Genomic DNA, 14,308 nt, shown 5'->3' on the forward strand with positions numbered 1-14,308 from the left:
CTCCTTCCAGCCTGCCTCTGCCCACTCACGACTGAAGGCCTGCACCTGCACAGGGAGATTTGGCTGCACCACTCCTTTGGTTTTGCCTGCAAGTTCCATTTCCCTTTCTGTCTCAAAAAGAAGCACCAGGGCTGGGCAAAACCTGGCCATTAGGCCATATTCCAAAGGCACTGTGGTCCGGAGAGGATGAATAAAGAAGAGCCTTCCCCACTTTTGAAGCACACCAAGGAAGCCAGAAATGTCACTTTGCAGCATGAAGAAACAACTGACAATTCAGAAGGAAATGTTGAACTTTCTCACAGGCTCAGAAGGAGGGGTATCTTCCAAATGAGTTGAGGTTTCAGAAAATTTATTTATTTATAATCCTACTCTATATTCCTACTCTACATTCCTACTCTAGGCTCGTATTGGAGAAAATGGTCCTGAATGGATTGCCACTCTCCTCCTCCTTCCACTGCTTCAGTGACAGGATCAGTGGCACCAGGCTGGATGCAGGCTTGGCCGATGTTACAAATTGATGCTGTAAAAAGGGAAAAAGAAAAAGAGCAATGGACTATGACTTTCCAAACTTGGTGTTTTAAAGGTAGGGGTAATATTTTTAAGTGAAAAGGGGATTGAGTATTTCTAAGGACCATGATGCAACACTGCTCATTGCAGGTCACTCACTTGGACCAGATGATCTTTGCACCTCCCTCCCAGCCCAGCCCAGTCTAGGATTCCTCACCATTTTCATTTGAAAAGCACAAGATTGGAGGTGAGGAGGTGGGGGCTGATCTGATGCCTTGGCCTCCAGTGGAGGAGGAGCCCATCCCACGGACACTCTTTCACCTGCAGCCCCTTTGCATTTTACCTGCAGGAGCTCCTTGGCAGACCAGCGCCGAGCCTCGTCTGTCTGCAGGCAGCAGCTCAGGAAGTCCCGCAGCAAAGGCGAGAAGAGGTTGGGCTGCCGCAGCTTTGGTCTCCCTCCTGTGGCTGTCGGGAGTTGAGGCTGGAGAAAAAGGAAACACGAGGCTCAGCCTGCTCCTTTCACATCTGTCACTGCTCTCCCAGATGCCATTGTTTAACCTGCACTCTGCACTGGCAGTTTCTGCCCTGGCAGAGAGGCTGAGGTGACTTTGCTGTACCAACAAAACACTGAAAGCCCAAAGCAGCCACAGCTTTTCCAACATGCAGGGGATCTCACCTTGGCAGCTGATCTCATTGGCTAACCTTGTTAGTGGGAACTACATCAGCAAAAGCACGTTTAGTTCTGTGAATATTCACACCAGTTTGACAGGCTATTTGGAACAGGGACTTTTCTTTAACTGTTTTCAAGTATTATATAAAAGGGAGTTATTGCTCAGATAAGGAACCAACGATTGGAATCTCAAATTCAACACAGATACATTAAGATGCATGCACAAATGTACTAGGATGAAAATGCCTCTTTGGGCACATAGGATCCACCTGCAGCTCTGTCTCTCAGCAGTCTGAAAATTTCAGCTTCCAGTATGCAGAAAAGAAAAGCTTTCCATGTTCTAAACAGCAGAAGTGCCATCCCTTTGGTAATCCTCTGCTCATTTGGATATTCATTTGAATGCATTAATGGTATGCCCATCCCAGAAAGTGCCAGGAAACAAATGAGAGGTTTGGCAGGCTCTCCCCATCACCATGCTCTGGCTTGATGTGGAGAATGTGGCTTGGGCTATGAAAGAAATATGGTCATTAAGGGTTTCAGCAACACTGCATGAGAAGCAGAAGAGACTCTATGGCCTTTATTCCCTCATGCCCAGGTTTCAGGCAACGTTCCCATGACAAGAACGTACACAGGGTATGCACTTAATCTCTAAAAAACCACTGTTTTAGAAACTTTGTTTAATTTGAGTTTCTTTCCTTCATTTCTGCAGAGATAACACCAGCTCTGAGACTCATGTTTTGTGATATTAGGTCCATCTGCACAGACAAAAGAGCTGGAATGACTTGAAACTCAAAGCAGAGTGTTGCCTGAAAAGAGCTGGGGAGTGTTTGTGTGTGGTAAGGCTTGAGTTCCTCAACTGAATTGAATCAATTACCAACCACTGAACCAATGAACCAAACTACAGCACATGCTGATGTGCTGCATGGACATTTTTAGAAGGTGACCTTGGTGGAAGTGGTGCCAGCAGATGGCAATGGGATTTTGTCCAGTGGCACACAGAACATGGGACAGGGGAGAAAGACAGTGGGATCAGTGAGTATTTGCACCTTACCCAGACAGGAGTTTGGTTCCAGTCAGGAACTTTTTGTTCCACCATTTCAACTCCCACAATTCCAAAAGACCAAATATCCACTTTGGGGCCATATGGTTGACCTGTCACAACTTCAGGCGCCATCCACCCAGAAGTCCCAGTCACCGAGCACCTTTGATTCCGCTCAGGGATGAGCTGAGCAGAAAGGCCAAAATCAGCTGGGGAGAACAAGAAATACTGTGCAATTAGAAAACCAAGCAAAAGAACTCTCCACTGTAAGCCTGAGAGTGCACTGTGCAGACTCCCTTCCCTGCTAAAATCTGTCCCTGCTCTGTTTTCTCAGGGCTTTAGCCAAGGAAATATGGAATTGGCCATTTCAAAAATCCCCAAGTTTTTTACACTGCCCCAAGCAGTGGATTTTATACCCCTGAAGCTTTAGATTACAACTCCATCCCTCTGGAAGGGACACACCCACAAAGCAGTGCCTTTCTGGACAGCTTGTTCCTTGTGATGCCTCTGTGCACGTTGCAACTGTGCCTTCATTTGCAGCAGGGGCCCCTGCACTCCCACCAGCACCACTCTGGGGGAACTAGCAGTCACTCAAAAGCAGCTCCACACTCCATATCCTCAGAACTCTGCACCTGACAAAGAATGTACTGACCCAATTTGACAGAGCCATCGGTTCTGAGAAGGATGTTGCTGCTCTTCACATCTCGGTGGATCACGAGATTTGAGTGAAGAAAATCCAGTCCTTGCAGGCACTGAGAGAGAAAACAGAAACAGGAGGGTGTCACATTACTCACTTTTCAGAAGCAAATGCCATTTGGGGTGAACTATTATCTTTTTCAGCTGAGCTCTGAGAGAAATGAGTATTTTTCTTTGCCATTGCTTTCAAATTCTGCCACCAGTACCTTTGCTTTTACAGGCAAGGAATGCAGTCCAGACAGGCTCGAGGTAAACACATAGAGAGGCAAAGTGGAGAACAGCAAATACAAATACAAGAGACAGAGCAAGAATTTAACAGCAGGAGATCAAAGTAGAAGAACAGAGTACAATGAATGCAGGCACACTGCCACGCAATTCACTTGAAATGCTCTTGCTTGCACATAGCATTCTAGTAACACAGAAACAAAGCTTGGCACATGAAATCTCTGAAGTTCTGAGCCCCAGTTTCCCAAACAATCCTGACCAAGCCCTCGAAAGCACAGGTGGGATCCCTGACCTCCCGACTGACAGCTGCCATCTCATCCTCAGACAGGTACATCTTGCTGATGACATCTCTCAGAGTGCCTCCATCCATGTACTCCATCACCAGCCAGAATTGCTTATCCACAAGGTAGCTGAAAGAAGGAAACAAGGCTGTGGATATGAACGTGCATGGCTGTGTTGCTGTTTGGAAAAGACAAGCTTCATGGTTGTTCCTGGGTCTCTTTGTGATGAGGACACAGTGAAAGGAATAGACATTCCTTCTAGGCTGTGCAGTGTTTGCAGTCTGTGCTGTCTCGAGGAGAATGACACATCTGTGAAAAAGAGATGTGTTAGATGGCCAGCAAGTGAAAAGTGCAGTTTAGTAACAGCCCAGATAAAAACCCTGTCACACATGGTATTTCTGGAAAAAAAACACCTAGTGTCCCTGGCAGGCACAGCAATGGAAAAGAGGGGACACAATCCAAGGGAAATCCTCTCTAGGATGATTCATCAGCATGTAGGAGACTTGAAAAAAAATCAAGCCCAACACCATGGAGGCAGTGAACTTACAGGCTACTGACTTACTACAATAGAGCGGATCCAGGTTTTGAACAATTTTTAAACTATCTGTGCTGGGGAAGACTCATGCAAACAAGATGCACTCTCTTCCCAGCCACTGGAGATGAGCAGAGAAATAATGATGATGCAATAATTAACAGTTCTATTTTCTGCCAGGGACCAATGCGGGTTTTTGATCTCTCATGTTTGTGGTACATAAATGAACATTCATGGAGTAAGACCATAACCACTCACCTGTCTAAATAGTTGACCAGGTTGGAATTCCGATTCTTCGTCATGACCATGAGTTCATTGATGGTTACTTCCTTACTTGTCAGTCCTTGAAGATTTATTTTCTTTATGGCCACCTAAAATGACATGGAAAATCAGTAACTTCAGAAGCTGGTGGCACAAAACCACAGAGCACACGGAGTGAGTGATTTTGCAATGACACAGCTGAGCTGAGCCAAAGTGCCTTGTGATTAGACATTGGAGTAATTAGGAACTGACATTCCAACAGCCCATTTCTCTGCTCTCTTGGGGGCCAGTTACAGGACACATGGCCATTGATGTTTTGCCCTGTCCACTTGGTAACAAAGATGTCTTTACTGTCACCCACAAAGCTCTGCCCACACTCTCTGCTGCTCTGTCTGGGATTCAGAAGTCATCTGTGCCTTGGTACTCTCTGGATACATCCTGGGCTCTAAGCAGGGCTTGGGGCTTTTAAGGACTCCTTGCAGATCTCTCCCTATGTGCAGTTCCCAAGTGCAGCACTGCAGGTGGCTAAGGAACTACCAGTAACATTCAGATGCATTTGCTGGCAGCCAGAAATGAGAATACAGCTCTGAAGCTGTAGCCCCGAAGAGCAGGGAGATGCTCTAAGGCACCACCTTTGTTTTAGCAATTGAGAGCGAGTGAGCGCGTCCTTCTCTGAAAGGAACCGCTGCCCTCCTCGCCTTCCTTCTGGCAGCTGAGAAGGACAAAGACTGTCCCAAAGGCAATTTCCAGGCTGGCACCAGTCTGTGCTTCTTGTGCCTTTGCTGCACAGCTCTACCCAAAGCTCCAGCCAGAGCTCACACCAGAGGGGAAAGCCCTCAAGAGCTGCAGCAGAGTCTGCAGGGGCTGTTGACATTTACCTCTTCTCCTGTGGCAGTGTCAAATGCTCTACAAACCTCTCCAAAAGTCCTAGAAACAAAACAAAGCAAAGAAAGAGAAGCCATTTAGAGCCTAGAGTGAAAGCCAGGCCAGACAGGAGATCTGTGCTGTCAGTGCCTAAAACCTGCAGGATGCAGGAGGGCTCTGCCAGAAGGCAGCTCTTGCATTTTCCTCTCAAGTGCATGAGCACTGGGTCTGTTCCTGGAGTGTTGGTGTTTACTGCCTCAGCTCAAAAAGAGAGATTATTCTTCCATCTGGGGTTTCAGTTTCTAAACTGTGCAGTTCTTATCCTGACCATGGAGTATTTCCTTCAGCAAACTCTTGGAAAGAAATGTTCCTGAGAACTGCTTTTTGACAGCTATGATAGGGGCATAGGAGTAGGTTGCTCTTTCTGATAATGAAGATAGAAGTATCTTTGACCATACCTTCTGACCACACTTAAAAATTCTGACTGGCACTCAGAAGTGGAGCAGTCTAACCCAACTGTCTAAATGAATATATGATTGCAGCTCGCCTGACTTCACACTCGATACACATTCTACCAGCAAATCACCTGGCCCACGTGCATGTAGAAGTAACTGTGTTTGGACTCACCCGCTGCCAATATTTTCCAGTTCAGTGTATTTCATCACAGGATTTCCCATATTCACCATTTTCCCTGAAGGAAACAAAATGCAAGATGCTCACTTGAAAGCAGAGATCCCAGTTTCCAGGAAATACAAAAGGCAGCCCCACTGTCGAGGTCTCTGAGCCCTTTGTGGTCAGCTAGGTGACAACAATGACAACAGCAACAACAATAACAACAGCAACAAGACAGGCAGCTCTGCAGCACAGATGGCCAGCACAGAGACTGATTTTGGACAGTCCTTTGAAGAGCTCTCTTGCTAGGAAGCAATGCACAGGGAGATACAGGAGAAAAGGGCATTTTCTGCACCTTGCAGCAGTTTGCCAGAAGAATGCCTTTCTGTTTGTAAACCAGAGCAGCTCATGCTATAGGTAATCACAACGGGGCTTTCAGCATCAGGATCCTCACCCTTTATGAGCAGGCTAAACTCAAGGATGCCCTAGCCCGTGCCCCATGCGAAGAACCACACTGCTTGTCTTCACCCTGGCAGCGTGGATCAGTCACTCCCGTTGGGCTCGCCCTCTCAGCACTGCACATGTCCCCATCTTCCCAGCGCGGCAGAGTGGGCAAGGACAGCAGTGCTCCTCAGGCGCCGGTGTGACACCGACAGTTGCCCAGAGGAGATGGTGACCCTCTGGTGAGTCCAGGCCCTGCCATGCAGAAGCCAGCCCAGACAAGGGGCTGCTGCCTCGGGGCAGCTCTGCTCTGCAGCAGCCAGGTAGCAGCGGGACTCTCCCAGCTAAGGAAGGCTCCGGCCTCTGCAGTCACACCAGCCATCAGGGGCAGGGCAGCTACAACAACAAGGCTGGCAAAGCCCAAGTAGGAGCACTGACAAGCAATGGGAAGAAGGCACAGTCAGCTTGAGCCCCTTACAATCTGCTGCCCCCATTCAGGACACAACAGGATTGGCTTGGAGATCAGACACACTGAGGTGCAGATCAATGCCCTTCTTGTCCCAACAGGTGATGGTAGACACAGAATCAACTGGGCTCTGTTCTCAGCCCTACCAGGTCTTATGTGAGAGCACAGAGCTGGCAGCTGTTATGGTCGAGAAGCAGATTAACTGAGTTATGCTTCAGAATCACAAAAGGCTTGATGTGTTTTCCTAGAGACTGATCTGAGTTGGGCCAACGGGCAGGATTTTAACAGACATGGGAATGACTGGGAATCAGGTATGAAAAAGAGCCATGGGTCTGAGGAATATATAGCAGAGGGGCTGGAGGCTCACTCCTGAGAAATGCCTACAGTGCAGTTTTATCTGATCACACCACATAGCTGTTTCTCTTGGACATATCCTTATAAACATAAAACTAGGATATTAAATACAGATCGTTATACAGGTATCTTGTTTCTCTTTGAGGGCACAGTAAAAACGCATCTGGCTCTCTATTTGTGCTGTCACTTGATGTTCTTCCAAAGGAGTTCTCCTTTGAGGAGGACAAAAATGTAGTATTCTCATAAAAACAAACTGTAGATGTAGTAGTAGTATTTATAACAGTCCATGACACCAGTAACACACCTGCAGCAGGAGAGCTCCTTTGGGATGGGGGACAATAAAAACCAACCCCACAAAAAGAAAATCACACCCAAAAAACTTCCAAAAGCAAATTTTAAAAACCCCAAGCCAGTCTGAGCTGCCCTCAGAGGCAGCAGGAACACCCAGGACGCTCTTTTGCTGCCTCAGAGCACAGCAGTTCCTCTGGGGAGTCCAACACCAAACTCAGGAGGAACATTTGGTACAGCTATGCTGACACATGCACACAACACACTGTCCCTCAGACAAGAAATACACCAGACTTACTCAGTAGCTCCAGGTACTTCTCCTCAAGCTCCTGTTTCTGAGCAGCTGCAGCCACACTGGACCTAAACGAGCTGAAAAGGCTCCACTTCTCAGGCTGGGGACTGGGAGTGTCATTAAACAACATTGCTGCTGCAGCAGGTTCCATGTCAGAGCTTGTGTAGATCTGGGAGAAGAAACGAGTTTATGTCAGAAAGGCGGCTGGCAGAAATTAGCCTGAGATCCCATTTCAAATGCAAGCCTTTAGGAAGGTGCTGTAAGCCACATCCAGGGCAGCAGCTGAGATTCAGCAGCCCAGGAAGTCCTTCAGAGCAGCTGTGATAGAGACCAAAGCAGGATGGCACTCAGAGGCATCACCCAACCCTCTGCTGCTCTGTAGAGGAAAAGAAAGAAGGGCAGAAACCACCAGTTTGGTGACTGCAGTGGTTATCACTCTTTCACTCACTGTCTTTTCTAGAGCCTCTTGTTCTTGAAGGAGGAGATTAATTTTCTCTTTGACGATTTTCATTTCTTCCTCTAGCCTCTTCTCCCTTGCCTTGAGCATAGCCTGAGTTTCCTGCAGCTCTCTGTGCAGCTTCTCACTGAAGTTCTGTAAACGGCAAGAAAGTTTCTTGCGTGGAATGACACCCACTCTTACCCTTACCTGGTTTTGTAGATCACCCCTCTGACGATGGAGATTCCAGTGATCTTGTATTCTTCTCATGTCTTCCTTGTTCCTCCTCTTCACTGCCATGGTGGCAATCTGAGGTTTGGGCACCTCTCCTTGTGGCTCTGTCTTGATGTTCTGTACACACAAATGCAGAGCAAATCACAGGGAGCTGCCACCAGGCTCAGCTTTTTCCTCTTTCAGCCTCAAAATCAAATTCATTCCGCCACTTCTTTCTGTTTTCATACCCACCTCTGCTTCCATTGTAACCCTCCCGTCCCTGATCTGTGCAGATTACAAGGCTCTGTGCTTCCAGTGCCTGTGGCACTCCTGGCCTCCTCAGTCCCAAGAGCTCTGTTTTATGTCCCTGTTCCTGCCCTTCACTCTGTCACCTGCTTGAGCCAGGCTTACCTGGACATTCTCCTCTAGCTCTTCCACCTGCTGCCTGAGCTGCTCTTCCTGCTCTCGGGCTGGGCACAGCTCTCCCTGAGTCTGCCACGGCACCTCTGATAAAGCAATCTGCTCATGCTCTTGCTCCAGAAGGGCCTGCACAGAAAGCAAGAGGAGATGGGTTTCAACTTCCCATACAACATTTGTGGACCAAGTCTCTGAAACTGACGGGCTCACACGTTCCCAAAGCACTGTGCTGCTGCTCCCCTGGCTCATTCCCTGCCCATGGGGAGGCACAGATTCCAAAGTGACACTGGCAGTACAGTCAGGGTCCATCTGGGACTGAAGCTCCAACAGCCTCTCAGGCAGCTGTCAGGGGAGGTGTGGCATTTCTCAAGGCTCTGCTGAGGGCCTCCCTCCACTTCTGCTCTGTCCCCTTTGTCTTTCCATGGTGACTAACACCCAGCCCCGTCCCACAGCTCCATCCTGGCTCTGCAGGTGGTTTCCAGTGTGGGCTCACTCTTTGTGACAGACACTTCTGGAGTTCATGTTCTCTTCAGGCCTGCACCACCATTCCTGCCTTTCTGACATCTACTCTCTTGTTAGAAATCCTGCTCAATCAGGAGAGAAGGATGCATGCACAGATCCTCTGATGGAGGTCAGAGAGCCTCCACAGCCACCTTAGTGTATTATATGGAGGAGGACCAAGGTGTTTATTCTCCTTACTTTGTCAACTGAGGATTATCTCACGTACGTATGACCAAAGTCACTAAAATCACCTGGAACATAAGATTATTCCACCTCTCTAGGAAAGGCAGAAACTTCCAGGATAAACAGTGGGTTTCAGGGCAGGAGAGGCTGGAGGAGGAGAAGGCCTCTGAGGGGAAAAAACCAACCATTTCTGGAGAGGGAAACTTCTGCCTACTAAGACTTTGTGGACAAAATGTGTCTCTTCTCCTCTCCCACTGAAGGAATTCCTTTAGGTAAGCTTTGCACACCCAACTGTCTAGGTGCACAGCTGGGAAGATTCAGATAGATAGACAGATAGGTAGATAGATAGATAGATAGATAGATAGATAGATAGATAGATAGATAGATAGATCTATTATAATCTCTCTCTTACTATACTTTCTGGTGCTGCACACATCTACACTTAGTACCCAGTGGCCTTCTTGGCCACCTGGGCACACGCTGCCTCATCTTCAGCTGCTGTTGACAGGCACCCCTGGCTCCTTTTGTCCAAGTCGCACATTTGACCTAAGATACAGCATCCGGAATTTCAAGACCTCTTTCTTGTTCTCAGCAGCACAAGACAGCAGTCAAGGACTTACAGCTTTACCCGACTCTTTCAAAACTGCAGACGTCACCACAAAATATATCAACAGAATCTTGCCTCTCCTAGTTTTTGCCTCAGAAGAAGGGTTCAGAAGTGTTTCTTTTGTTTCTTTTGCCACAAGGGACAAGAATGCCCCCCACAGCTTCGTGGACAACACAATCATCTCTTTACAGTTTATCAAAAGCCAAAAGACAGGTGGGCCAAAAGACTCAGTAGAAGTGAAGAATTACTCAAGAAAACTGCAGACCAGTTCCACAGGTGCCAAACACAGGTTTCCAGAAAGGGAAAACAAACAAACAAAACCTTGTGATCTCCAGCACTACCACATGTGCCTTTGGCCATAGCACTGCAGAAGCCAAGAGACAGAGCTTAACTGGGGCAAGGAGCCAGATGCTCACCTAGAGGCACCAGCTCCTTGGTGGCTCAACAAGACAGATCAAAGCCCATTTCCCAGCTCTTGCTGCCTGGCAGGGGAATTGCTAGGTCCTGGCAGGACGCCAGCACTTAGCATCCTCAGCCACCAACAGCAAGTGCTGGCTGGTCAGAAACTTGCAGCTCTGTCTTGCACTAAAAACAGCAGCAGCCACAACTGGCACTTACTCTCTCGGGATATTCAGCTTCTGCTGTGACCACAGTTGGAGGCTTGTGATCATTTTCCTCATCCTTGGTCTCATCTTTGTCCTCTTCTCCAGGAGCAGCAGGAGCCAGAGGGGAGTCTGCTGTGGGTTCTGTGCTCTGTGGAGAGAGAGAAGCATGAGGGACAGGCCATTACCTATCATTTATAATCTTATTTTTGTTCACTCTAGAACCAGGTCTACTAAGGATAAACCATAGCAATGGGATTCTAAGTCACTCTGACTAAATTAAAATGGACTGATTCAACAGCACTGAAAATTGCTCTGAATTAGATATTTCACCCTGGTTACTATCAGCAAGCGATGTTCTCTCTGCAAAACCAGGGTTTCAGCTAAAATTAAGAAAATTAGGAAATTGCCAGCAATGCCTTTGTTATTGCTGCTGCACACATGGAAATGGATTTTTTTTTTAGCCTATCCAACTAGCCCTCCTCACCCTAATGCCACAGGCCAAGCTCACAGCTTCCTTCACAATTCTTAAACACTAGAAACATCAAAGGTTCCTTTCTCACTCACCTCAGGATCGGCACCTCTGAATACATGTGTCAGGTGACCTGTAGTGGGCAAGTAAAATGAAGCAGATTCTTTGAGAAAATTAGAGAGAAAAATAACATTTTTAGAAGGCTTTCTGAGATAGCCTCCCAGTTTGCATTTTCAAAGTTGTCCTGCTTGACCCCGCAAACTGAGGAAATGTCAGACTCTGCTGCCACAGACTTTTCCATGGAGGGAATGCAACCCCTGCTGGTTCCCTTGGAAATGCTGCCCACAGACCCCTGGCTACAGACATCCCATTTTTAGCTGAATATGTTGGCAGGAGCTTTCCCAAATCAGTGGCATCCCAATGCTCTTTCTGTTTCAAAATCAACCCAATCACTAAGAAAGAGCAGGAACACATACAAAAGCCAGGTTAGGTTACACCCAAGGAAAATCTCTACTTACATGCCAGGTGTGTCAGGTAATATCCAGAATAAATAAGTCCATAAACTGTGCAAACTGCCTCAATCAGATCCTCAATCATTGTAACATTGCTGTGCAAGTTTGGAACACAAGAGAAAACAAGTCTCTTGTCATTGCGCAGTTGCCCTCAGATGAACAGGAGGATGCTCCTGCGCTGAGCACGCCCAAGGGCGGCTCTGACACTGAGGCCTTCCGTGCCCCAAGGCAACCTTCTGATGTCACCACTACAACGTGGCAACCATGCGCTGACATCACAAAGCAAACGTTCTGCATTAGTCTGTGAACGTATGCAAAGCAGCCCAACATTCCTTACAGCAAACACAAATTAGCCGGGGAAGTTCTCCTCTGTCACAAAGTAGCACAAACTCGCCTGGTGGGCCAAACCCTGTTGTTCAAGGGATCCAAGAATAACTTGGAGACAGAAAACAAAGAGAATTTGTAAGAAGAGTGCAAAGAAAGCTATTCAGTGAAGACATAATGGATGTAACAAAGTTTCTAAAATGCAACAAGTAGCAGAAGCACAGTAGTTTGCAGAAATTGTTATACAAGCACTTGTCTTAGGGAAAAAAAACTTGATGTTGCTAATAGGGAATCAATCATGTATATTATTGGTTAGCAGACATCTGAACATTTATGTTATTGGCCATCCAGGCTCACGCTATTCTATCCAGATAGTGAAAATATTACACAAGCTGTATACTCTTCTAATAAATATTTCTGGATATGCCATGTCTGGGGACTGTGTATCGTTCATACATTGCCCCAAGCACCTACAGCCTGTACTGCAACTGACCACTGAGATGGGACTAAACCAAAGGAAATCAGACCTGTGGCCACTGATGCTTCTGACTAAATCCAAGAATGCCTGTTCCTGTACCAAACCTGCTGCACACAGCTCAGCCTGCTGCTTCACTGCTAGGGCATCTCAAAAAAACATGTGGGGCCTGTGCCTCACCCCTGGAGCTCCTCTGGGCACATCTGTGAGCCACAGAGATGGGGTTGGGATAAGGAAAGAGAAGGAGAAAGTTACGAAAGAATGTGGGAAGATGTAGAAGGTGGCAGGAGGAGGAAGCCAGTGGGGCCAAGTAAGTAACTTCCATCAAAATTGGGAGCTCCAAGGCAGGACCCCACAAATGTGGTATAGAGACTCATCACCTGTGACTTCTTTCTCAGTTAAAAAGAATAGATAAATATCTGGCCTTTAGCTGTGTGTCTAGGTATGAAGCCATGTTAGATTTTTAAATGTCTCCACACAAGTTTGTCAAGTTTTCTCCAAGCTTCCAAGTTCCCCAGCCCCAGGAGCACTAGTGTCCAGTTTTGTTGGTTTTGCAGGGGTTAGTTTATGGTGAGGGGGGGGAAGTAGCTAGCCATGGAAGTGATATTTCTGTGAGGAGCTGTTAAAATCTTTCTCCCTGCCTGGTAACACCAATCACTGCCTTGCTCTGAGAATAGGCAGACTGCTAAGCCACTTAGAAAAGCTGGTAAAAAAAAGCTGGTGAAAGCTTGTGCCATGCCTGTGGTGATGATGTGACCAACAGCCAGAAGCATGACGAGTGATTCCCCGATGTGGAGCCTGGACAAGATCAACCTTACAGTTCTGCAGAAATCTTTAAAAGCTGTTTCAATTGATAGAACTTGAGAACAAATGAACTTACGAACACCAATTCTCTCCTGAAAAAAGGAAATTCTTTCCTGAGAAAAGGAAAAGGTGGAAACACGTGAAAAGAGCAACATGGTAACACTAAGGTCAGTGCAAAAGAGGGCGGGGAAGAGAAGGCGCTCTGAGCGTCCGAGCTGAAATTCTCCCGCAAGCCGTGGTGAGGAATATAATACAACAAACAATTTCTCTGTAATTCATTAGGTGGGGGAGGGGATGCAGAATTCACCTGCAGCCCATGAGAAAAAGGTTCTCATGCTGGAGTGTGTGGATGCTGAGAAGCTGTGATCTGGTGAGAGGCTTGAACAGAGAGAGAGAACCCTTGCTTCCAGAGATAGGAGAAAAAGACCCTTGCCAAGCCATGGGGACAGAGTGGAGCTGCCCCATCTGCCAGGACACTCAGAATGACATGGCTTCTGCTGTGTGACCACCAGTTCTGCCTGGGCTGCATCCAGAGAAATCCCTCGTGCCCACTCTGCAGCAATCCACTAGAGCGTGTCAGGTTTTCTGAGCGGGGTGGACAGGATTACATACAATTTCCCATCAGCTCCCCATGCAGAGTCACCAGAGACCAACAGCCAGGCAGGGAGAGCTCCCCTCCACCTTGCAGAAAATAGCCCCCATGGCCCTGTCATGTCTCCTCCATCTTCTCCACAGGGAACACTGTCCCCAGCTGAGCAGGGGGATGCAGGATCAGAGCCTGTGGCCGGCCTGCTGCCCGAGGTGTGGGCAAGACTGTTCCAACAACAGCAGCACCTCCTGGATCCTGTGCGGCCCTGGCTGTGCCAGAGGCTGGCAGAAATCTATGGGTGGAGGGCAGAGGCTGCAGAGGCCTCCATCCTGCACAGCCTTTGTGCCCGTGGTCCGCATGCAGAGGCCTTGGTGGAGGCGCTGCAGCCTCTCCTCAGCCTGGTGCACGGCACCGTCAGCGCCATTGCGCGAGTAGGCCCCGAGCCTGCTGCACTTCCATCACGGCAGAGGACAACGGGCCTGTGGCCAGCACCAGCTCCAGCATCTCCAGCTGCTCTAGCTGCCAGGAGAGGACTCCTGCCACTGGCCCTGCAAGCTTCAACATGGAGCAGGAAGCTGGAATGTCACAGCCGGCCTCCAAGGGAGTCACAGCTGTCCCCAGCCCATACCTGACCCTGCAGAGTGG

At 48.0% G+C, this 14,308-nt stretch overlaps 1 protein-coding gene and 1 long non-coding RNA gene across 2 annotated transcripts; both read right to left on the bottom strand.

The window, feature by feature from the left end:
- Nucleotides 1–850: 850 nt before the first annotated feature.
- On the bottom strand, nt 851–2,970 carry LOC148219586 (uncharacterized). The gene is made up of 3 exons (XR_015799289.1): nt 2,869–2,970; nt 2,229–2,425; nt 851–988 (listed from the first exon to the last, which is right to left on the bottom strand). It is a non-coding gene; the product is annotated as an uncharacterized LOC148219586 (long non-coding RNA).
- A 1,174-nt stretch (nt 2,971–4,144) lies between these two features.
- LOC148219587 (uncharacterized) lies at nt 4,145–14,087 on the bottom strand. The gene is made up of 8 exons (XM_088156352.1): nt 14,076–14,087; nt 10,504–10,638; nt 8,589–8,723; nt 7,977–8,315; nt 7,535–7,697; nt 5,703–5,766; nt 5,090–5,138; nt 4,145–4,321 (listed from the first exon to the last, which is right to left on the bottom strand). The coding sequence occupies exons 1-8, from the start codon at nt 14,085–14,087 to the stop codon at nt 4,205–4,207; spliced, it is 1,014 nt and encodes a 337-aa protein (XP_088012478.1). The 3' UTR covers nt 4,145–4,204.
- Nucleotides 14,088–14,308: the final 221 nt, after the last annotated feature.

Source organism: Sturnus vulgaris, chromosome Z, assembly GCF_052056855.1.
Source record: "Sturnus vulgaris isolate bStuVul1 chromosome Z, bStuVul1.hap1, whole genome shotgun sequence".
In the NCBI taxonomy this organism is placed as follows: domain Eukaryota; kingdom Metazoa; phylum Chordata; class Aves; order Passeriformes; family Sturnidae; genus Sturnus; species Sturnus vulgaris.

Coding starts and splice junctions, on each gene's coding strand:
- LOC148219587 (XM_088156352.1), bottom strand. Junction 8,724..10,503: donor AAGCTGAATATCCCGAGAGA/GTAAGTGCCAGT, acceptor CTTTCTGTGCAG/GCCCTTCTGGAGCAAGAGCA. Junction 5,767..7,534: donor GAAGTACCTGGAGCTACTGA/GTAAGTCTGGTG, acceptor TGTTTCCTTCAG/GGAAAATGGTGAATATGGGA.